General features: G+C 47.5%; 1 protein-coding gene across 2 annotated transcripts; it reads right to left on the reverse strand.

Annotated features, from left to right (window-relative positions):
• Positions 1 to 808: 808 nt before the first annotated feature.
• On the reverse strand, positions 809 to 23,165 carry LOC142575375 (putative methyltransferase DDB_G0268948). 2 transcript variants are annotated; one of them, XM_075684707.1, is made up of 7 exons: positions 22,908 to 23,165; positions 9,802 to 9,974; positions 8,428 to 8,588; positions 7,387 to 7,585; positions 5,587 to 5,684; positions 4,306 to 4,440; positions 809 to 1,043 (listed from the first exon to the last, which is right to left on the reverse strand). In XM_075684707.1, exons 2-7 carry the CDS (start codon positions 9,970 to 9,972, stop codon positions 956 to 958), a joined length of 852 nt encoding a protein of 283 aa, XP_075540822.1. In that variant the 5' UTR covers positions 9,973 to 9,974; positions 22,908 to 23,165; the 3' UTR covers positions 809 to 955. The 2 variants fall into 2 exon arrangements, with proteins under 2 accessions (XP_075540822.1, XP_075540821.1); XM_075684706.1 differs by having other exon boundaries at positions 22,904 to 23,164.
• Between the last annotated feature and the right edge of the window lie 547 nt (positions 23,166 to 23,712).

Below are 23,712 nucleotides of genomic sequence, written 5' to 3' on the forward strand. Positions count from 1 at the left end.
AGTGACGGTATGCCCGCAGTCCACCGTTGTCGCTTGCGTTCGAATGTATCGAGTTTACTCGGTGGAGTGGTTACCAGCATCCGCCCGGGATTGCCACTTCCGATTCTTCAAAATTAAATTGCTTCAAAATTAAATCTGTCCCTCACGAAAAACAATGAATGGCTCATAGCCCCTTAAGCAATGGCTCATACCCCCGTAAACGTGGCCTCCTAATTACGACGACGGAAGAGAAGTGAAATTCTACGCTGGAATGACGAGCGGCGATGGAGCCAGCTGTGGAAGAAGACGACGACGCTCGAGCCATTGCTGATGATGACAGTTTTAGCCAACTCCGGCAACGACGGAGCAGGGTCCACATAAACAGCTTCGCTGTAATATCGAACAAATGTTGCATACAGTACAAATATTTCTGGACCTAAGGAAGGGCCTTCGATTCCGGAATTCCTTACTATTATTCCGGAATCCCCTACTACGGCATGCCTCATAATCAAATCGCGGTTCTGGCACGTAAAACCCGACAATTTATTTTTTTGAATCTACATGAAGCGGAGCTTTCGTGAAGCTGCCAATGCTACAATACTAAAAGCGATGAGTATAGTCGTATTTTTCGTCTTGTTTACGCACCTGGTGTGCGCAAATCGTAAGCTGTAAACAACAAGATTATTGGTACCCTCTGCAGAATTGTCTGAGAAGGCCAGACGTATTCTAATTGTTCGATTAAGGCATTTACTTACATTTATTTACCAACATTCACCTGGTTAGATGCGACCATTGACAAAACAAAAAAAAAAGACTAAGTTCCGAGATATCAGGTAAATCGTAAACTCTAAGCAAGTTTATTGGTCCCCTCTGCAGAATGGTGTGAGACGGCCAGATGTATTTCAATTCTTCGATTAAGGCATTTACTGAACCAGAGGCACGCGCACGAGCATATTCTTATAATTCCCCACGTATTTCACTTCCGACACAGGATGTAAGATGCTCTGTACGCTACATGAACCTCAGGATCATCTTCATCAGGCTTGCCAAGTTTCGAGCGAATTCTGGAACGAGAACCAAGAGGGCAGAGGTCATCTGAGGGACTAAAGCATTCTAGCGCTGTCACCGCGGCTTAAATACACACAGCTTGCTCTTTGATTCCTGAATGCAATAAGAGCAAAAAAAGCTATTATGAAACATGGTTTTACGGCGCAATTTTAAATCGGACACAGCGAGATACACAGGACCATCTAAAATTGCGCCTTAAACCATGTTTCATAATACTCGTAACCAACTAGCTCATTAGTGTCTTGAAAAAGACGTAGCACACATGAAAAACCAACAAAAGAAAGATAGCCTCGACAACTCGAAAACTCGGTGATAAGTGATTACTTCTGCGCAAAGCGTATTGGGTTACCACTAGTTGATTCTGTGCTCTGTTTTAATACAATTGTGGCATTGCAGCGGAAGCTAGAAAATGCATTTTGATTTGAGCCTGAGTGAGCAGCCAACGCTTTGATGAGGAGAGACAACCACAGTGTCGACACGCAGGCAAGGAACACATGCTAAGTGTTGCGTAGATAAGACAGTCAACTTTACATAACTCTTTCAGTTAAACCATTGCCTAATCTCCGCTCATATTTCGCAAACGAGCAGCATTTTGCAGTGAGTTCAGTTTAATATCACGTTTGTTAGCATTACCTGCCCCAGTCTCGTTAACAAGAAAACTGAAGCCCCCCCCCCCCCCATCTGCCTCTACGCCACTAAAGAAAATCACGATTTCGCTGTAACGAAACGTGGCACCATCTGTCACCGTTACGGTACAACTCGTCTTTTACCGCAGCGGCGAGAGGTGGCTATCCCGCTTTATGTCTTTCGTGCATCTTAACCAATCCTATTTCTGAAACAGTCAGTACATTAGCGTGATCGCGCTTCTGATTGGTTGACTAGTTAAGGTGAACTGTAGTTAGTTAAGGTGAACTGTAGCTTTAACTACTCCAACCAAGAACTATCGGTCACTAACGGGAGATAATTGTGTCCTGGCAAAGAACAAAAAACTCTTCTTTATTCTGGTTTACAGTGCATATGTGCCAAAAATAGAAGACAGCGCCAGAACATTTGCAAGTTGGACGACGCCACTTTATCATACCCAGTCTCATGACTATACGGTCCTTATACAGGGATATGCCGCAGAGGTCTGCCAGAATAGACGTCTATAACACACTTCATCATCACCATCATCATAATCATCAGCCTACTTATGTCTACTGAAGGACGAAGGCCTCTCCCTGCGATTTCCAATTACCCCTGTCCTGCGCCAACCGAATCCAATTAGCACCCACAAATTTCCTAATTCATCGCACCACCTAGTCTTCTGCCGTCCTCTACAGCGCTTCCCTTCTCATGGTACCCATTCTGCCACCCTAATGGTCCAATGGTTACCTAATCTGCGCATTACATGACCTGCCCAGCGCCATTTTTTTCTTTTAATGTCTATTAAAATATTGTCTATACCCGTTTGCTCTCCGATCCAAACCGCTTTCTTTCTGTCTCTTAAAGTTATACCTCGCATACTTCGTTCCATCGCTCTTTGCGCGGTCCTTAACTTATTCTCAAGCTTCTTTGACAGTCTAACTGAAGTGCTGTCCGTACACGTACCTACACCTTCTCTCTCCCTTCTTTCTCTTCCCCTTCTCCCATCCCCCAGTGTAGGGTAGCCAACCAGACTATTGACTGGTTAACATCCCTGCCTTTCCTGAACTCTCCTCTCTCTCTCTCTTGACAGTCTCCAAGCCTCTGCGCCATATGTCAGCACCGGTAAAATGCACTGATTGTATATTTTCCTTTTCAATGATAACGGTAAGCTCCCAGTCAGGAGTTCACGATGTCTGCCGTATACGATTCAACCCATTCTTATTCTTTTGTGAATTTCCTTCTCGTGGCCAGGGTACCCTGTGATTAGTTCACCTATGTAAACCTACTCTTTCACAGACTCTAGAGGTTGACTTGCGATCTTGAACTCTTGTTCCCTTGCCCGGCTATTTATCATTATCTTTGTCTTCTGCATATTAATATTCAGCCCCACTACTACACTCTCCCTGTTGGGTCCTCAATCATTTGTAGTAACAAGTCTGCAGTGTTGCTGAATAGAACAATGTGATCAACAAACCGAAGGTTGCTGGGGTATTCGCCGTCGATCATTAATCCTATGCCTTCCCAGTTTATTAGCTTGAATACTTCTTCCAAGCACGCAGTGAATAGCATTGGAGAGATTGTGTCTCCTTGTCTGACACCTTTCCTCATAGGTATCTTCAAACTTTTCTTGTGTAGAATTAAGGTGGCTGTGGAATCTCTGTAGATATTTTCCAGGGTATTTACGTAATTGGTCTGTACTCCTTGATTACGCAACGCCTCTATGACTGCTGGTATTTCTACTGAATCAAATGTTTTTTTTGTAATCTATGAAAGCCATATAGAGAGGCTTATTATACTCTGCTGATTTCTCGATAATCTGATTAATGACATGGATATGATACATTGTAAAGTAGCCTTTCTTGAAGCCAGCCTGTTCCCTTTGTTGACTAAAGTCCAATGTTGCCCTTATTCAATTGGAGAGTATTCTGGTAAATATTTTATATAATACTGGAAGTAAGCTAACGGGCCTACAATTTTTCAGTTTTTTAGTGTCGTCCTTCTTGTGGATTAGTATAATGTTTGCATTTTTCCAGTTTTCTGGGACCCTTGCAGTCGATAGACACTTCGTATAGAGAGCCGCCAGTTTTCCCAGCATTATGTCTCCTCCATCTTTGATTAAATCGACTGTTATTCCATCCTCTCCTGCCGTTTTTCCCCGTTTCATGCCTTGCAAGGCCCTTCTGACCTCTTCTCTAGTTATAGCAGGTGTTTCTCTATACTGTTCATTATTGTTTCCAATAGAGTACTCATGCGTTATCTGGGTACTGTACAGGTCAGGGTCAGTACAGAATTCTTGCACTGCTTTTATTATACCTTCGAGATTGCTGATGGTATTGCCCTGCTTAGCTTTCAGTGCATACATCTTGCTTTGTTCATGGTTCCCTAATTAAGCCAAAAGGCCCTAGGCTTTTTTTCTACGGATAAACAATAATTCGTTCATTCATAACGTTGAAGGTACCTTGACTTCTCCGCGAGAAAGGAGGCTCCTTGTCCTGGTGAGGCCAGGAATCCGCTGAATGAACTCGCCAAGTTTCTCTCAAGGTGGCGCATTTCCGCACCCCTTTGTGATGCTGACTTTATTTTCACATACCCCAGGAACACCAGCACCACCCAGCGTGCGCCAGCACTCACCTCGTCTCCAGTCTCTCGAGAGCCTGCTTGGCTCGCTCGGGTTCCTTTTCTTCCATTCGTATCACAAAACTCCACGTCCTCACACATGCCATGACAGCCGATAACCTCGTTTTCTCTTTCACTGCAAAGTCCTTTCTGTAAACACAAGAGAAAGAACAGCGGTGGGGCACGACTATCATAAATCAAGAATGTCTACTCTTCGCCTCCAGCAGAAAACTATTGCTGTTCGAATTACTTCTTTATAGAATAACAACACTGACCACTGACACGGACTGTCAGCTGATCCACTTTGCTGGAGCAGCTGCGGTGTTTTTTAAAGGACACAACTAGTAGCTGTGGTTGAAATTATAGATTTTAAGTTTACCCCTGTCTGGATAATGACTCTTGTGCAAGCAGAAGCGAACCGTTAAATGAGTGTCAGCACCACCGGCGCAGAGAGATACAGCGAGAGAGACCATGATCGAAAAATCATAGCTCAGACACACAGACCGACGGAAACGGGATGACAGACGAGCACTAACTACCCGTTAATAACCGGCTTAGAGAACACTGTAACAATGGGGAAAAAAGTATGCGCGCTATGAACGGGTTGTTTTTCGCTTGAAGGAAAAAACCAGTAAAAAAACACAAAGGACAAGAGGAGAGGTTCACACCACAACGACTGGCTCTGCTGGCCTTGCTAGGACTACACCGATTCTAATAAAGCTCACTTGATAGTCCAGTCGTTGTGGTGTGAACCTCTCCTCTTGTCCTTTGTGTTTTTTGACTGGTTTTTTCCTTAAAGTATGTACCAACTGGCCCAGATTTCAACATTTGTTTTTCGCTATATAATTCGTGAGGCACTGAACCACTTTTGTGCAAATGTAGTTTTGTCGGCAGAAGTACTGACAAGCTTAAGCGTGAAATTCAAGAGGGAGGAACAATATCGCGACTGGGTTCTTGTGGTGTGAGAACCCCATCTGTGTACGTTTCACATAAAGAGTTCACTTTTCTATGAAAGTGAATCGCACACGTCAAATGGCGATAAGGTTCCAAAAAACGCGGCTTGCTGAAACACCTTTTTTTTTTGGTTATCTATAATTAGCACGGGGGGGGGGGGGGGGGGGGGGTCTGTCAGCTCTTTTTTTCTATGCGTATGTGTGTCGCTGCAATACGCTATTTTCCGTGACATCGAAACAACAAATTAAGCGCAAACCTACACAACTAGGACGTGTGAGAGAGAAGGTGGGAGGGAGGGAGTACGCGCGCGCGATAACGTGTAACACGTGTCGTGTTGCTCACTTGTGAACGTCACTGAAGGGGACCTCCGTCTTCTCGTAGCCGTACGTCCAGAAGTCGTGTTGAGCAGTCAGGTAGCCCTTAAACTCCTGGTACCGAAACTGAAGAATAAATAGATGATAAATAGATAAATAGATCACCGGCGAAATGGCAAAAGCAAACTAGGGTCGAATATATATCGCGTCTCCGTTTCCCTTTCTCCTCTCCTACCACTATTACTGGAAATGAAATTTGACATTTACGGTGTAGTAAGCAGGCTCTTCTCTTTCTCTGGAACCGATAGTCAATATAATTCATTTACACTACATGGTATACATGACTTACAGGACACCATATTTGTCGGGAGCCCAGTTCCATTCACTAAATGTTCTAGTTTTATTCGCCAGTAAATGTTACAATGCGATAGTTCTGATACATCGCCATATAAGTAGTGCTTTACGGGGATACTAAATGAAAACACTTAATCTTACATTGAGACTGGCAAATTACACTTTCAACATTCTCTTTTCGTTAATGTCTCTGAAAGAGGTTGATTATGACAAGTGCAAACGAAGGTCAGAATATCACATCTTGAATTTTCAGCCGAAACCTTTGAACCGGTAAGTCAGTGTGACGTCACGAATTTCAAACAACTTTCTCGTATTTGGGTTACTGTGGCACAGTAAAATTTCTTGAAACTCCGTAGGCTCAGTCTTTACCTCTTTTAGAGTACAAGTAATATAATCCATCTTTATCGAAAGGGTAACTAGACCCCAGCGGACGCCCTCAAAAACAGTGATGTCACGGCAATGGTGCGGGAAATAGAAGGCGGCGTCGCCGCCTGTCTGTGGTTCTTGCGTCTCTACCTCCCTTACCAAGTCTACTGTAATGGTAGGAGTGACTTGTTACGTATTGTAGAAAGATAGGTTATTATCACAACTTAAGTTACTCTTTCTCTTTACTGTCCCTTCAGGGATATCTATGAGATGATGTACAGTGGAGTGACGAAAGTCTGACAACTATCGTTCACTTGTACTGCGTTTTATGTGAGAAAACTGTTTTGTAATTTCGTAATAACGACTTCCTAAGGCGGTCACAAGCCACCAACTTAAATCAAAAGCAGTAGGTCTGCAGGGTGTGGCACGCAAAAGCAAAACTGTGCTCACTGTGTGAAGCTCGCATCAGCTCTTGAAACCAACTGTGGTGAGCTTCAACTAGATTAGTTATTGCAGGCATCATGTGGAACTGTAGTTGCAATGGCCAAATGGGAACTGTTTAAACTCGCATTTCTTAATTTTTTTTATCATAGAACATCTTAGCAGGGACCAGTTTTTTACACCCGATCGCAAACTTAAGGAAGCGGTGGCTAGTATCATTGCTTTATATGCTGCCACATTCCCCAATATCTTCCTTACAGGAGGTACCTGATCTTCCAGCTACCCACTCCATATCTCCCAAATACGCACATGGTCTAACCAAGAAATCGTGCCTACCGTCCTATTAAAAGGCAACAACTCAATTTATCGCCACAATTTTCCCGGTTCAGTAGCCGAGTCTTACATTACCCCAGGAAAGAAACCAACCACGTAGGTATACTGCAGGTACGTCCCCATACGCGAAAAACTATTTGTTTTACTCAGCAACGTTCGCTGTAAATAGAATCATTGGAGTGGCCACTTGAGAAGAACCTTGGACCAAGGAACGGGTATACACTGCGCGCCTATACCCCCCACCACCGATAGAGTCGTCATCGGTATAGAGGAGTAACGTTACGACAAACCGTTCTAATCATTAGAACAGGTGAGGTTGAAGAATTCGCGGCACCTCCTCCAGGCAGTCCTCAAGTCCCGGCTCGGCCACGGCGCGCAGCCGGTACAGCGACGGGCAGAATACGCCGCCGTTCACCAGCACCCGGCGAACCTCGGCGAAGAAGGAATCCCAGTGGAACCAGTGCAGCGCATTCACCGTCGACACCAGTGCCACGGAGCCGGCGTCCAAGGGAAGGGACTCGGCCTTGGCCACCCTGCAGCGTTTACACTCACGGTATACTGGAACTGTGAGCTTACGGCTCTCAAATTTTCGGGGCGGGGAAACGCGTTTTGAGCAGCGTACTAAACTGACAAAGCACCCGCGTTGAGCCAGTATACGAGGCACTGGTTTAGCTCGTTATTATAAAAAAAAGCCTGCGCCATGCCACCGGGATGTGTTCGCGACGCGTCTTGAGTACTTCAAAGCATGGTTGATTCAAATAGTTGATTGTGCACAGAGTGCTCATCAAGGTGACTGCAAGTGCAAATGCATACTCTTTCATGTATTTTCTATCTGAACGTCGGCGCAAAAAAGATACCTTGCCGCTGTTCTCGGGCTGCTCGACAGAACTGCCCCAGCAAATCGTTTACTACAGATGTGCGTCTATAGGGTAGTCCTGCGCAGAGACGTCTGGAACGGCCAATTGAAGAAAACTTACCGTACCGAAGTCTCGCGGCTAGAGGGCAGTCTGGAATACTCCGTGATCATGGCGACGCGAAAAGACTAATAGAATAGAGGAATAGATACTTTTTTTATTTTATTTTTATTGCCAGAGGCTGGGTAGTGCTGGACTGATTTATTAATTACGGTAGATGTCGGCAATAAATATGAAATGCCACCGGCTTTTCCACAACATTAGATTGTTAATTAATGAAGGACGGTGATAAGAGAACCCTTACAGCTATTTAGCACTTCAGTACGAAACGTGGTGCAGTCATTTGCAAGATAAAAAACTGCCGAAGAAATGAGATATGGCACTTTCTGCATAGCTCTAATGTCTAGAAAGTAGGGAAGAGGGAACAGCTTCCGTTGTGATAGTAGAGACCCATGGCTCACTCGAAGCTCACGTTCTTAGCGGTGCAAGCTGCTCGTGCAATGCCGATCTGTGTCTCGCTGATATCGGTGCCCACGACCTTCCTAAAGTGCGGACAAAAAAGTTCCGTGCTCTGTCCAGGACCACATCCGACGTCGACGCAAACACCATTCTTGCATGAAACCTGTCGCGCAGTTAAAAGAAACAGAAAAAAAAATACAGCAAATTCAACAAGTTGGAATCTATATACAGCGAAGCTTTGTGTAAGCGCATAAAGAGGCGAAACACGAGTTTGCGTTTACTGAATGTCCTCACAAAGTGACATGGAAGGATTTATTCAGCCATTGTAGAGAGTCTAGTGCAATGCCGCTGCCACGGATACGCGAAGGTGAGCTTTCTGGTTCTTTTTCTTTCTCCTGCATGGCCGGCGCTGCCGCTGCCGCGATTATGATGATGATGATAATGATGCTTTATTGACATCCCCTCTGAAACGAGGCGGTGGCAAACAGTCACCTAGCCTGCTTGAGTTACTCAAGTACTCAAGTTACCCTCCACTTTAAATCCAAGCACTTCTGGAAGGTGTACGTTACCTAGGGGTCTCACTGAGTGAATCCCTTCATAATTCAGTAGGATGTCCAGAGTGGTCTCCGAATTCCTGCTCAGCACACACATGCCTCATCTGGTTACGAATATTTGCTCCGGTATGTTTTCGTCCTGAGGCAACCAACTCGAGCCTCGAGTAAACCTCGAGATGATTTAATGGCAACCCCTTTGAAACAGGGCGGTGACAAATAGTCACCTAGCCTGCTTGATTTACTCAGGTATGCTCCGCGGATGCGCGGAGGCGAGCGCCATCTGGTGGTGGTGCATGGAACCCAGGGGCGCACGTCCTCCGCTGTGATTAGTTGGCCGCTTCCACTAGAGAACAGCCGCGCGGCGCCCACGGTCACGAAAACCCGGTGAGGTTCGCAAAGAAAGACTTCGATTTTAAAACGTGCATTCATTTTTATTAAGTACTGATATTAGAGTGCGACAAGAGACTCGCGCTGAACATTTACGTGTTTGTCGCTCACACTACTCCGATATACCGCGCATACCGCTGGTTTTCCTGGACTGTTTGTACAGTCTGACGTTTTGCCAGTCTTCCCGTGTGCCTCATAATTAATCATTAAAACCTCTTTTCGAGAGCTTCCTAGCTGCAGTCAATTTATTTATGATGAAACGCTTCTCACCTCGTGCTGATGTATATCGAAATCACTCGTAATTAAAGCAGCCAAACATGTACACTCAGCACCAATTATGAGAGAATGCCTAATAAATTAATTAATGATAAATTAACTTATGACGTACAAGGCAGAGATGTGAGAGTCCATCTGCTAATGTTAGGGCGCACGTACCATTTGGTTCGCGTACTCGACGATGTCTGCGACTATCGCAGGCGCCATCACGGGCCTTGCCAATTTGTACTGCGCCGACAGGTCGCCGCCCACAAAGCAGTGCCTGTACGATTCTTCGAGGCTGGCAGGAGGCCGCTCGCATGAACCACCGTCGTGTGACTCGCCCGACATTCCTGCGATCAAACCGCACGGCCGTGCTTCAGTCGAATGTGCGGGCATGTACCGGGTGTTTCCAAAAATATTTTCAGTAACTCCAGGCGCATGGACACTCCAGGCGCATTTTTGCCGTCGCCGTCCCCGTGATGTTCCGTATAAAGTCCACGGGCGATAACACCGGCGCCGCACGTCCTATGCTGTATGTGCGAGGGAAGCCGGCGATTATGACTCTATCCGGCGCGCGCGAAGGAGAAAGCGGAGAGCAAACGCGCAGTCTTCCGTGGCGCGGAATGCTGTGGGGGGATGGGAGGGAGGTAAGGGAGGCGGCGTTGTGCTCCGGCAGCAACTGCGCATTTCGCGACCGGGCGCAAGGATAACTGAAGAACGCGGCTCACTTTCGCGCACCATATATGGTGGAACGCGGGAAGGCAGCGTGGGAGAAAGGGAGGGAGGGCGGCTTCATCTCTGCTAGAGTGGCTGGTACACTCCAGACTTCGCCAATAAGTGTGTGCTTTGCACGGCCGCGCGCGGTCGCGCGCGAAATATCTTGAAAGGCATCTGCAGAAGGATCATACCTTTGCATGCGTTGCGTTCTCGCCGCTCTTGTGTTGAAGGGGATCGACCGCACGAACGTCACTTCGCTCGCTGCTGCTGCCGCGCTTGCTCACAACAGCGTCCAGCGCTTTCAGCGTGTCGGCGCTCATCGCTTGTGAGCGCCGACATCATGATTGGTAATTCAGTTAATCAGCGAACGTTTCGAAGTTCATACAGCCGCTAAAACTACTATCCCTACTTCGTATAGCTGTGTATTAATTTGCTATCAGAATCGATGCTTCGCCTTTCGGGCGAAGCCCGAAAGCCGCTGATTAGAAGCACATACTCCAGAAAACGTCGTATATCTTACTAATGTCCGGCTGAAATCCAATTTATATGCTGCCTAATTTGGTTTCAAAAACATCACAAGAAATCACATCTGAAAAGGGGATTGCCAAATACCTAAAGAACCTCACCAAAACGTCTGTCAAAATCTGTTTTAAGACGTTTAAAAAACCGTCGTGCTGAATCAGTTTCAATGTTTTACTCTTGTTTTTGCAGCTTAGGTTCTCCTTTCTTTTTTTTTCTTTTCTACAGTGGCGACGCGAAAAAATGGTCTTAAATACAAGCTGTGAAGGTGGTTGGACAGCGAAGCTGTAAACGACCTATGGCGGCGTAGCTTGAAATTATTCACATTGCAACACTCACATGCGCTTTACCTAATCATTAGCCTAAGGTCGACGTTTCAACGGCCTGTGACTTAGTTTGCGCCGCTACTTCGCGCACCTACAAAAAGCGAACCAGAGAGAATGGAAATTCGCCGCGCCTAGTATGCACGCTGCTCTTCAGGAGTCCTTGCTATACGTGGCCTTCCCATAGTACTGTCACAACACAAATAGGTTGCTAGACGGGTTCGTCTTTTAGATACAGAAGTGTAGTTACGTCACTCCCTGCTTCCTATGCTACAGTTACGGCTTCCCGGCAACTGCAGCTTATACAATCGTAATCTTTACCGGGAAACGCTTGCGGCGAACGCCATGCGCGATGGCGAGCTTTCTGGTTCTCTTTTTATTCCCCGCACGGCCGGCGCCTCCGCTAACGCAGATGCTCGGAGGCTACCGCCACCTGGTGGGGCTGCAAGGAACGCGCCGCGCACGCGGCGCGTGCCTCTCACTGATTGGCTGAGTTTTTGTCCACGGACAAGACAGGTGCATTTGGAAGTAGAGGGAGATATGCTCCATCATACTCGCCGTAATGATGCATTGTTCTTCCACTTCTTTTCTTAACAAAACGCTCTTTTATGCACTGAAGCACAAAAGTAAGTGGAACACCCATGAACTTCGCCCCACACTTCGGGAAATAATATCTCGAAACTTATGTCCTCCTGAAGATTGAAGTGGTATGATACCTCTTGCAAACTCAACGACTACAATTCGTAAATTGCAATATGGGCGGTAGCATAATTAATCAGGAAGTTAATTAGCGAATTTTAGTTAATTAGCTGCATATGTGCTTCCATTTCTCGTGTTAGTAATGTCCGCGTCTTAGAAGATATTCCCGCTCAATGGCACGAATTATCCAGCACAGGCGCTTTTTAAGAATTCCGAAAAAATTTAAAACGATCAACCCGTACATATTCAAAAAAGGACTTACACGCGAGCTAACATATACATGGTATATACTTAAACACAAAGTCAAAGTAAGTAGAGATCACCCGGTTTTTTAACGCGAGTTACTTATCTCGCATATGTAAACAAATTCATATCAGGCGCATTTATCACTATTCTTAATTCGTGACTCAGAAACAAAAAGCAAGCTCACAGCCATTGCAAACTAATCCCTTTAAAAAGCTAATCACAAAAGCCGTTCTGTGCCTGTTTCCCTTCATAAGCTTGGAAATTACGCGTTCTGTCTTCCACAGATGTGAGAAGGCGTCGGAGTAACTGATGTTACGTTTCGCCTCCGACGTGCGCTAATGCCGGCGCGGATGCAACGGACGCCGGGGCTTCGTTCAAAGCGGCGGACATTTTGGCCAGTTCAGCGCTGCCGCAACGCCTCCCGCCAAGCGCGTCGAGGTATGTTTCAATGCCACGTGTCTTCGTGGGTGTGTGTGCATGTTGGTGCCCACGCTTGTCAAAGCGCGGCAGCCGGGGAGAGGAGCTCCCCAACTGTGAAGCGAGGAGGTCTGATCGGCGCCGGCCCGGCGGATGCGTCACTTCTTGTCTCAACGTGTTCGTGCGCCGCCGTCACGGGCGCCTCTCGCAAGCCGTTCCTTCTTGCCCTCGACTCCGAGAGTATAAAAGCAGCTGCCCCCGGACGCCAAGGGAGAGGCTTCGAATTCTTCCGTCGAGTAACGTGCTCTCCCGTCTCTCCACTTCAAACGACCTGACCGGCCGCTCTTTTGCGACGCTAAAATAAACAAGTTGTTCTGTTAGCAGTCGACTCATCCTTTGCCAGGACCTTGGGATGCTTCCAGCTGTGCCCCAGGCCGCCAGGTACGCTACTCTTGAGGCTTGCGACCCATTTGCAACACTGAGCACCTCTCAGCAATCGTACAGTAACGTGCTCGTGGGCGCCGCTTGAAAAACTTGATCACAAATAAAAGATTAGCGATATTAACAGCCTTCGCGACATATTTCCACTTCAAGTATTCACGATGCAATAGCTAAATAGGCGCCTGAAATAAATACGTACGTCAACGGTGCACATGTTTGGGTGGCACTGGTGGGACATGAACGCGACTGATCGCACCACTTTTCATCACTTACGGTACGCTTTAATCGCGAGTAACTGAGCTCTGGCGACTGCTCCTAAATTCAGATATCTGCTATAACAATTACTAGCAACAATGAATTATCATCACGTACCGAACAAAAGGTTCACCGGAGGTAGAGAATCGGCACGTTATTCCGATGTGCTTTGTCCGCTCGACGCAATATGGCGGGCAGTACTCCAGCAGCTCCTCGCTAGCCCTCCGCCCCGAAACTGTCTTGTCGACTCTCTAACGGCTACGGAGCAAGCATGACTACGCCGCAAAAAGAGAAGTATTAAAACAAGTTTTCTCGCCAGGAACATCGTTCTAATAGGGTTTTCATACGACGATGATACAAATAACCGTTTTTGAAAACGCTTTCTAAGCAATTTGAACGGTCAGATATATTCTCGCTGCTCTGAGGCGGCACTAAGACGTCGAAAAAGGTCAGAAATCAGTTTTATTCGATATATCTCTAAAATCGGCGCGTTTAAGACTTCGTGTGCTACCTGGGTCCGAGGCGTCAAATTGAGCATAATTGACACTTCCGGTTATGCGGGGTCAAATCCGCGCCTAGAGCTAGCTTCAAAAATTACAGTGAAAACAAGAAGGTAAAAAAAATAGCCTGCAACGCTCAAACTGGCCGGGACTGTAGCGAGGCAGGATAAGCTTATCGGTGGCCAGCAGTTGACTCTATAAACGCAACGTCAGACCTGTGACACGAATAGCAATGAATCAGGGGGCAGCAACCACAGGGTTACAGCTGCGGTATCCATCGCAACGCTGCCAGCCTTGATTCTAAAGCTGCTCCGCGTTGTGACAGGTCACGGTGCTCTGTCGGGATGTAAAAAATTACGCTCGGCAAAGCCAATGGCTACACTATGTATTCAACCGCCAGCAGTGTTGAATCAAGTTGTTCTTTATATCCTGAATTACCATAGCGCTTTCCTGAGTTGAATGTTCTCTCTCCTGCACCTGCTACCCAAGTCTGACAATTGCTTAGGAAAACTTGATTTCCGGCAGTAACTTTATGGACAGTAAGAAAGCGATTCGCACAGCACATAGACCTCTAACTCCATTCCCCTTATTGGTGTGTGTATGTGTGTGTGTGTGAGCAGCTTACTGAACCGCGTTCCTAAATTTTATCAAGTTAGAGGTTTAGTGAAGAGCTGCAACGATTTTGCGTTAAGGCTTCTGTAACTTTCGTTCGCGTCTCCCATCAGCACTGCCCAACCGAACAGCGAATGGTGGCTTTCCCGCCAAGCTCGCTGCCGCAACTGTACCTCATCAGAGCCAAGACCGCCACAAATATGAAGCTGCATTTTTTGACGCAATAATGACAATATTTTTGCTACAGCCTTGAAAAAAAATATAGAAATACGTCACAACCTATGCGCTATACAGCAATACTTCAGGCGAAGCCAATAAATTACAAGCTTACAAGGAAACTTGACGCCGGGCTGACAGGCCAAACGTAAAAAAAAAGGCTTTGAAATTAGATTACCGTCATGTGACGCTGCGCTGCCGGCGAAATTTGATGAGCACAGCCAGTTCGAAAGCGCCAGTGAACGACGACTGTTCCTCACGCACGATTTACGCACTACACTGCGGGCAAACAAGGTCGGTTGGCACACAGACAAAACAAACGCCGACATCATTGATTTATGGCGGCAATAGACGGCACAGTGTGGCGGGCGGGAGCGAGGAGCTGTGCAATATGGCAATGAAGCAGGGGGCGCTGTGTGCGCCGGGCGCGCGTTCAGCCGATGCAGCGGTGCACACGGCGCAGCTGCAGTCAAGCGCGGACAACCAGTTCACCTTTTCTTTGTGAGTTTATATTTCTCAATCTGCCAGATATTGCGTGATTTTATCCATTCGCCAAACGTCGCAGGTGCGTGAGAAAAGAGAGAGAAGCGGCCCAATGGCTGCCGGCAGCGCATTGTATTTGTCATATGTCGTTGAGTGACGTCAGAAATGTTTTACACATGGTGCGCTTTCCTTTTCATTGCGATAGCAATTATATGGACACTCCAGGCGCATTTCTGCCGTCGGCGTCGCCGTGAGGTTTCGTATAAGGTCCAAGGGCGATAAAACATGTTAAGACAGTTAATTAAGAAACTCGATCCCACAACCCTCGGTGTGAATCGAACCTACGACATTTGGTGTTACTACGGCGAAATTAAGACACAAGTAATCAAAGTAACGTCAATTAAGGAACTCGTACCCACGACCTTCAGTGAGAGTCGCGCCCTCGATCTTTGGTGGAGTCGAGCCCACGACATTTAGCGGTAATGAGGGCGAAGTTAAGGCACAAATATTTAAGGTAACGTCAATTATGGCACTCGAACCCGCGACCTTTGGTCGTAAAAAACAAGTAGAAAGTAACGCACTCGAACGGGAATGTCAAGTAATATTGATACGGAAGGATGAAAGAAGAGAGAGGAAGAAGGATCGCAGGACGCTGGCTGCTGCGTGTAGTTGGTGGTCAGCCATCTTAACTACTCTGACTCATCTTGTATATATATTGTAAATACACTCTTTCTATACTCCCAACATCCCCGTAACATATTGGTGAGAGTATCACGGCTGGAAACGGATCTCCACAGTGGGCGTGCCATCACCGTCCGCACCATGAATGACGGTGAGCACGCGGGATCAACGTCCTTGCAGCCTCCTACGTCACGCGACGCCAGCTACGTCGCTGTCACCTTGGGCTGTGGTTGTGCAACCCAGGGATCCTGGAACTTTCTGCGGGACCGATGGCGCCGACGTTGAAGAATGGGTAGCTATGTACGAGCGCGCGTGTGGAATCAACAAATGGGACCCTACGCTCATGCTAGCTAACCTGTTGTTCTACCTAAGAGGCACGGCAAAGATCTGGTACGAAAACCACGAAGAGGAGCTAACCAGCTGGGACCAATGCAAAGAAGTTGACAGAGTTGTTTGGCAAACCAGCCGGCCGTAAAATTGCCGCAAAGCAGGAACTGGCCGCCCGTGCCCAGTCTCCCACGTAGTCCTATGTCTCGTACATTCAGGACGTGCTGGAACATTGTCGTAAAGCCGATCACGACATGACAGAAGCTGAGAAGGTCGGGCACGTGCTTAGCGGCATTGCTCACGACGCCTTTAATCTGCTCACGTGCAAAAGCTGCTCTACAGTTGATGCTATCCTCAATATCAAGCACAAAGACAGTCTTTGTCCAACACATTGAGGAAACTAGATGATCGTCCTCTTAGTGAACAGACCATATTAGAGCACCGTCCCGACCGATCATCGGCTCAGAAGGCAGTGAAGGCACTTTTGTGTTTTCTCAGAACTTCTGGTTTGCTCGAGCGACTCTAACTGAAGTGCTCTCCGTACACGTATCTACACCTTCTCTATCCCTTCTTTCTCTTCCCCTTCTCCCATCCCCCAGTGTAGGGTAGCCAACCAGACTATTGACTGGTTAACATCCCTGCCTTTCCTGAACTCTCCTCTCTCTCTCTCTCTCTCTCTCTCTCTCTCTCTCTCTCTCTCATTAAAGAGTGCCGACAATTCGAGCAGGCCAAAAGCCGACGCGTCTTACAACCATTCGCCAGACTTCCCAATACTGCCGCAACGTCGACGTGTGAAGATCAACTCACGCAGCAGCTTGCGTCGCCATCAGAGGACGTGGTGCGAATTGTTCGACGTGAACTGGACGCGATGGCGCCCGCAGCTTTCTGTTCGCGTATATCCCTGATGCTACCACTTCTCAGTTCCCCTCGCACAAGTCATCGTTCGCCAGGAACTTGAAAACTTTGGTTTACATTCTGTTCGTGCTGTCGCCTATCACAGAGCTGACGAACGCCCTTCTACTATTTTCGCTTCACCCCGACGCTTCTCTCCACGTTATCGCAACCCGACTGAGTGGAGAACTGCGGACGACCACCCGGTATGTCTCACCCGTCGCCGCATTGATCATGTCGCCCGATACTGTCGCAATTCGTGGCCCTCAATACCTCGCATACCGACCAACCTGAGCTGTTTTGATGGAAATGCCCGCAATGTTTCGCCCATCGCCAAGCCTAACAGGGCCGACAACTCTGCAAGGAACACGTGGTACAGTCGCTCACCATCACCGCGCGGACGCCCGTTTCGTTCACCGCAAACAGGTCGCCCATCTTCCCGTTCGCCGCAGCCATGTCACCTTTCGTCCCCTGTGGCTTTTGGCCGCACCCTTTCGGAAAACTAAGAAATGTAGCCCTCGGAGATGGTGCTGCGCATTGCCTACTACTGCAGCAAATCCTCTGTCTGTGCCCACGAGGAGAAGTGTAATTCACGTTAAAATAGACGGCGTACCTGTCCAAGCACTCGTCGACACTGGAGCCCACGTATCTGTGATGAGTGCTAGCATACGTAGATGTTTAAAGAAGGTCCTCACCCCAGCAGCTGCCCGAGTGCTTCGTGTGGCCGACGGCGGCGTGCTGGTTGTTCTTAGAATGTGTGCTGCGCGTTTAAGTATAGCCGGCCTCCCTACTTCTGTTCTCTTTGCTGTGATCGACAACTGCCCATACGACGTTATCCTGGGATTGGACTTTTTATCCACTCATTCTGCTCTCATCGACTGCACGACCGGCGTTCTTCAGTTAGGAATGCCTCAACTCGACGATGCTCCAAGCACCGGCCCACCGTACTTGTGCTCGCTTCACGATGTCCGGCTGTCACCCGAGGCAGTTACTTATGTAACTTTGACCGCCCAGCCACAGGTTCCTGACGGTGAATATGTGCTTCGCACCAGCATCGACGCGTGCTTTTGAACTGGAACGTTGCTGTCCCGCATACGCTGGTCACGGTTACTAATAACGACGTCGTTCTACCCCTTCTGAATTTCAGCCTGTGCCATCAAGTGATTCCGGCCGGCATGTTCTTGGCCAGCGTTTCTAGTGGTTCCGAATTTGACATTGAGAGTCTGAATGCCGTGAGTGGATTATTAGCGCCAATTGCAGCTCACAGCTCCGGTTCCTTAACGGATGACTTCGAGAAAATGATTGCACCTGACCTCACCTCTGCACAGGCCACGGACATACATCTCCTGCTTGAATCGTACAGCGACATCTTTGATTTTAGCGACAGGCCTTTAGGCCAAACATCTGTTGTTCACTACCGTATAAACACTGGAGACACGAATCCTATTCGTAGGCGTCCCTATCGTGTATCGCATGCTGAACGTCGAGTCATCCAATTAGAAGTGCACAAAATGCTCCGCAAAGGGGTCATCGAGCCATCAGCCAGTCCTTGGGCTTCGCCTGCCGTCCTTGTGAAAAAGAAAGATGGTACCTGGCGTTTTTGCGTCGACTATCGCCACTTAACAAGATCACGCGAAAAGATGTATACTTACTACCACGCATCGACGATGCCTTGTACTGCTTGCACGGAGCTAAATACTTGCCGTCCATCGATCTTAGATCCCGCTACTGGCAGATTTCAGTTGATGAACTGAACCGCGAGAAGACGGCCTTCATCACGCCCGATGGCTTATATCAGTTCAAAGTCATGCCCTTTGGCCTATGCAATGCTCCTGTGACATTTGAACTTATGATGTACTCTCTTCTGCGAGGCTACAAATGGACCACCTGTCTCTGTTACCTTGACGACGTTTTTTTCTCTCCCACGTTCGGCAACCACCTTACCCGACTCACTGCCATTTTTGCGGTCTTCCGAAAATCCGGCCTCCAACTCAACTCCACGAAATGTCAATTCGGGCGCCGTCAGATTACCGTGTTGGGACACCTCGTTGACGCATCCGGTGTACAACCTGATCCGGAAAAAGTTCGCGCCGTTCAGTTTCCCTGTGCCGCGTTCTGCTTCTGACGTGCGCTGCTTCATCGGCCTATGTTCTTACTTTCGCCGTTTCGTCAAAAACTTCGCCGACGTTGCTCGGCCTTTGGCAGATCCTCTAAAGAAGAACACGCCATTCTCATGGAACCAGGAGCAGGCTCGCGCGTTCGCCGCTCTCATGGGATTTCCGACCACCCCTCCCATACTTGACCACTCTGATCCATTTGCACCGACTGAAGTCCACACTGACGCAAGCGGCCATGGCATCGGCGCTGTTCTCGTCCAACAACAGAATGGTTACCCGTAGCAATATGAATGTATCTTGAGCGTGCACGCTTTCGCCTTCGCCCTCTTTGGCGTATGCTAAAGCGACTATCAATATTTGGTTGTGCGCTGTAGCAAGTGTTTATCTGATTGTGGCGTGCTTTCCGAGGACGGTGCAACACATCCGTAGGTCGTAGCTGCACCAGTCATGTATAGATTACACCTGCGTAACGTTTCACTTGTAACATAAGCTCGCGTCGTCTACTCAGGACTGTCGTACGCCGTACGTCTACTCAGGACTGTAACGTCTTGGGGGAGCTGATAGTGAGTCAGCCCTTTTGTTGTTCCTGGGTTGCCAGAATAGCTTTCAAACCGCGACCACCTCGAGTACGACTCAAATAGTATGAGTCAGTTGTAAACGTTTGAAAAAGAGAGGCCAGGAGAGCTTCCGTAGAAGGAAAAAAATACTGTTTTGTTTTATTTTTGAGCATTCAATTGGAAAATATGGCGATCTAAGACTACAGTTTCTTTCAGTATGTAAGGTATGAGCTTTGTTTATGTTTTGTTTGAGAAGCTCCGAGAGTTGAAAGACGCGTTTTAAGTAAACCTGTAGTTTAGCGAGTTATTAGAAGACATTTGTTTAAAGGTTCCTCTGTGTTGCGTTAGTTGCGCAAGTTTGGTTGTTCGTTTAAGGAACATGTCCTGTGTGGACTAAAAGAACAAATGTGAGTAAGCGTGATAAAAACTTTGTGTATGACGCAAGCACGTGTTCTGAATAGAGACCACAAAGCTAGCGCGTTTGTGATTGCGTACCTGTGGAGTTGGCCAGACGGTTCGGTGGCATCAGTACATGAGATAAGTATGCCACTGTGATAGGATAAGAGCAGGCTGTTCTCGAAGTTAGGCTGCTTAAGTTATGATTGGGTATTGGTGGTTAAGAGCCTTCAGTTTAATTCTGCGTAAACCTTTACTCTTGTGCAGCGCGACGGTCGGGTTTGGTCGAACTCAAGAGGAACGTGAACGCTCGCTTTGGCGGCACGAAATTTTGGGGCAAAATTTGGGGATTCCCAGTTGAGACTTGCACTGAAATTTTGATAGGAGGCCTGTTGGGTTAACAGCTGATTCCGGGCGTTTGCACGCTGAGTGGTATTGTGCTGCCGGGTCGACTCTTCTGTGCCAGTTGTTGTGAGATGGTTGAAGGCATTCCAAGTGCGCAGGGCTTGCAGAGAGCAAAGCCATCGTATTGCTCGCCAGCCATTGTCTTCCTGCCCAGCGGTTGCCAGCACTGGACAGTCGAGATTTTCGGGCTATGGAGGCGCTGTTAAGAACGGCCAGCTGCAGTGCAAGTTTGCCAGCCAGTTACGCCAGCGGTGGTAACCTCATCTTGGAATGTCGCCGCCAACCTTTAGCCTCGTCGCCGTTGCGAGTGAAGGAGTTCGACGAAGCAGGCTTTGTGCTGAAATCGCCAACCTCTAGCCTCGTCGCCGTTGCGAGTGAATGCGTTCTACGAAGCCCCTCCGACGTCGGCTCCGGACCTTTACACCTGTGTGTGTGTGCGGCACGTGTATGACAGCCCTCATCCTCCAAAAGGGCGGGTCATCTTGAATGACGTCGAACTATGACGTCGAGCAGAGAGCTTATAAGCAGCGATTGTCGGCTGCTGGGTGTGCTCGTTGTCGTGCTCGTCGTCGTGAGCTGAGTGCTCGTTGTCATGCTAGAAATGTACTCGTGAGCTGTGTGCTCTTAAGCTGCTTGCTGTTTGTTAGTCTTGCGGGCTCCATATGGGAGTCACGCTAGACTGTCGACGTATGTCTCGTCTAAGATGTAAATAATGTAAATAAATCCTGTTCACCGAGTTCGTCTCTACGACCTTCAACTCCTTCAAATGGTGGCAGCGGCGAGGTCGTCCGACGACTCCTACATCTGGTTGACAGCGGTAGGATCGTCCGACAACTCTTACAACGGGAATTAAGAGTTGACTTTGACTAAGTTGACTCAGAGTTGAGTTGAATTAAGAGGGGTGACTTTATTGAAATGCAGAATTAAATGTGAATCATTATTAAGTATGCACTTATCTTCATCTTATACAGTAACAATGAAATAATACAGCCAGTTGAACCAAAAATACTTGCATCTTAGTACAATACATATTGAATGCAATGTTTCAAAAAGTACTACCTTATACAGAGCTTCCTCTTTGCACCAGCGCAGCAAGTTATTGCTCCAAAGCATTCTTTTCTGGCTAGAAACAGCAAATATTTCTGCTCCAAACTGCGATTTTTCTGGTCCGGAAGCTGCTCCAAAAGACCAAGTGCCCCTTCCATCATTGTTTAAGTGCACAAACAAATTACACTTTGTGGTGACTGAATCTCTGGCAAGTCACTCTTACATGATTCATGAACAGTTAGCAAGGAAATCAATAACTAGGCTAGCCCTGCACAGCAAAATATGCTAGAAAGGGCAAGCTCACACAACCGGCCCACACATTTCCCAAACATGACAATTCACTAAAAGCAATTTGCATTTGCCTTCATACAGCAGATGAAAAACATGAGTACAGTGTGTTTCCAAAATGTTTCTGAAATATACTCGCAGAATGATAAGTTCGGCTTAACATTCATCATTCAACAGTGGACGAACAAGGGAAGCCTCAGTGTGGGAACTTGTCTTCGTCACGGCCCTCGCATATGTTTGTTTGTTGAAATGTTGGCTCAAGGCTGAGGCTTCCCTTGCTCACCTGTTACTCAACTGAGGTATTTCATTTCATTTTATTTTTATTCCTTAAAGACCCCGTAACGGGTATTACGTAAGGGGTGGGTTACACAGAAATAAGCAGAAACCATGTGTTAATCTATGGTGAATCTATTCGTCTCCTTGCAACCTCTTTGCCTTGTTTGAATACATTGATTTTTTTTTCCAACATGAAAATGTAAATTGCGTTTTCCAAGGATCTGTACGCATTAATTGGGCTTGCTTATATGTCTATTTACTGTCCCTGTTCATTCACACAATCTATGCAGAAGTCCTTGTAAGCACTGTTGTCTTCATAACGTTCCTTGTCTTCCGATGAGTAGTCCACTTGCGTCAAGGCCTTTACTGCCGCACCTGAACACTACATGTGTAGCAGACATATCAAGAGCTGACAATATGTGCTGAATAATTTGGCATGACTTTTTTTTTTCACTACACTACGTGCCTCTTCCCAATGTGTTATGAAAAGAATGGGACATTGTAGCTCGAGCTTACCTTCCTGACACGAACTCCTTGCCAATAACTTTTTTGTTGTTTCTTTAATCCAGCTGAAGTTCTCAAACGCAGCCGATACACACGTCAAACGGCACTGCACGCAACTACAGTACGAGGGTTGCCCGTCATAGATATCATCTTAAGAAGCTTCGCTCTCCCTGCTGTTAGCGGCATGCCGAACACGACGAGAAAATTTCGCTTGATTTCAGCTTTCGATTCCATTAAAGTGATGGATATCTGTGTTTCTATATGTTGCAAACTCAGTTAATGACAGCATTAAGTCCACCTGACCTATACGAAAGTTGCGGGCACGTACTGCTTCATTCACCATTGACAATAAAGAAGCTTACTTGCTTGAAGTGTTGTTTTACGAGTTGAGTCTTCTCGGTCACCTGGCGGCATAATAAAGATATTTGTAGTCACGTTAGAGCACCGGGCACACGAATGCCGTCCCGACAGCGGTAAGAAAACGCCCAGAACCAGCGAGCGGGCAGCACGACCACCGCCGACTGCAGCGGCCATACTCCTTACTGCGTAATGATGATGATATTAGTTTTGATTTGGATAGCGCCATCTCTCGGACGTGCACTTTAGTTCACGATGCCATCCACGACCGCCTCGATCACGCGCGCACGGCAGGCGGCCGTGTGCCACTACTGCTCTCATTCCGGTTGCGCTGGGGAAGGTACAGTTTCCTTTCTCTTTGTCGGAAGCCATGGTGTTGGGCTGCTGAGCACGAGGTCGCGGGATCGAATCCCGGCCACGGCGGCCGCATTTCGATGGGGGCGAAATGCGAAAACACCCGTGTGCTTATATTTAGGTGCACGTTAAAGAACCCCAGGTGGTCAAAATTTCCGGAGTCCTCCACTACGGCGTGCCTCATAATCAGAAAGTGGTTTTGGCACGTAAAACCCCAAATATTATTATTATTATTTGTCGGAAGCCTGGAGGAAGGAAACTCTGACGCATGCCCTGACGTCACGCTTTGCGAAACTAATGGCGTTTTTCACTGGTCGATCTGGAGCGGCCGCCGAAATCCTGGAGCGAGCGCTCGGGTTTCAGGAATCCGAATCGGCCAGCGGAGCGCAAAAACGCTCTGCGGCGGATCACACAGGAAGTCTGTGTACACGTCGCACGAACCGGTTCTGAAAACCATGCC

Source organism: Dermacentor variabilis, chromosome 3 (assembly GCF_050947875.1).
Source record: "Dermacentor variabilis isolate Ectoservices chromosome 3, ASM5094787v1, whole genome shotgun sequence".
Taxonomy (NCBI): Eukaryota; Metazoa; Arthropoda; class Arachnida; order Ixodida; family Ixodidae; genus Dermacentor; species Dermacentor variabilis.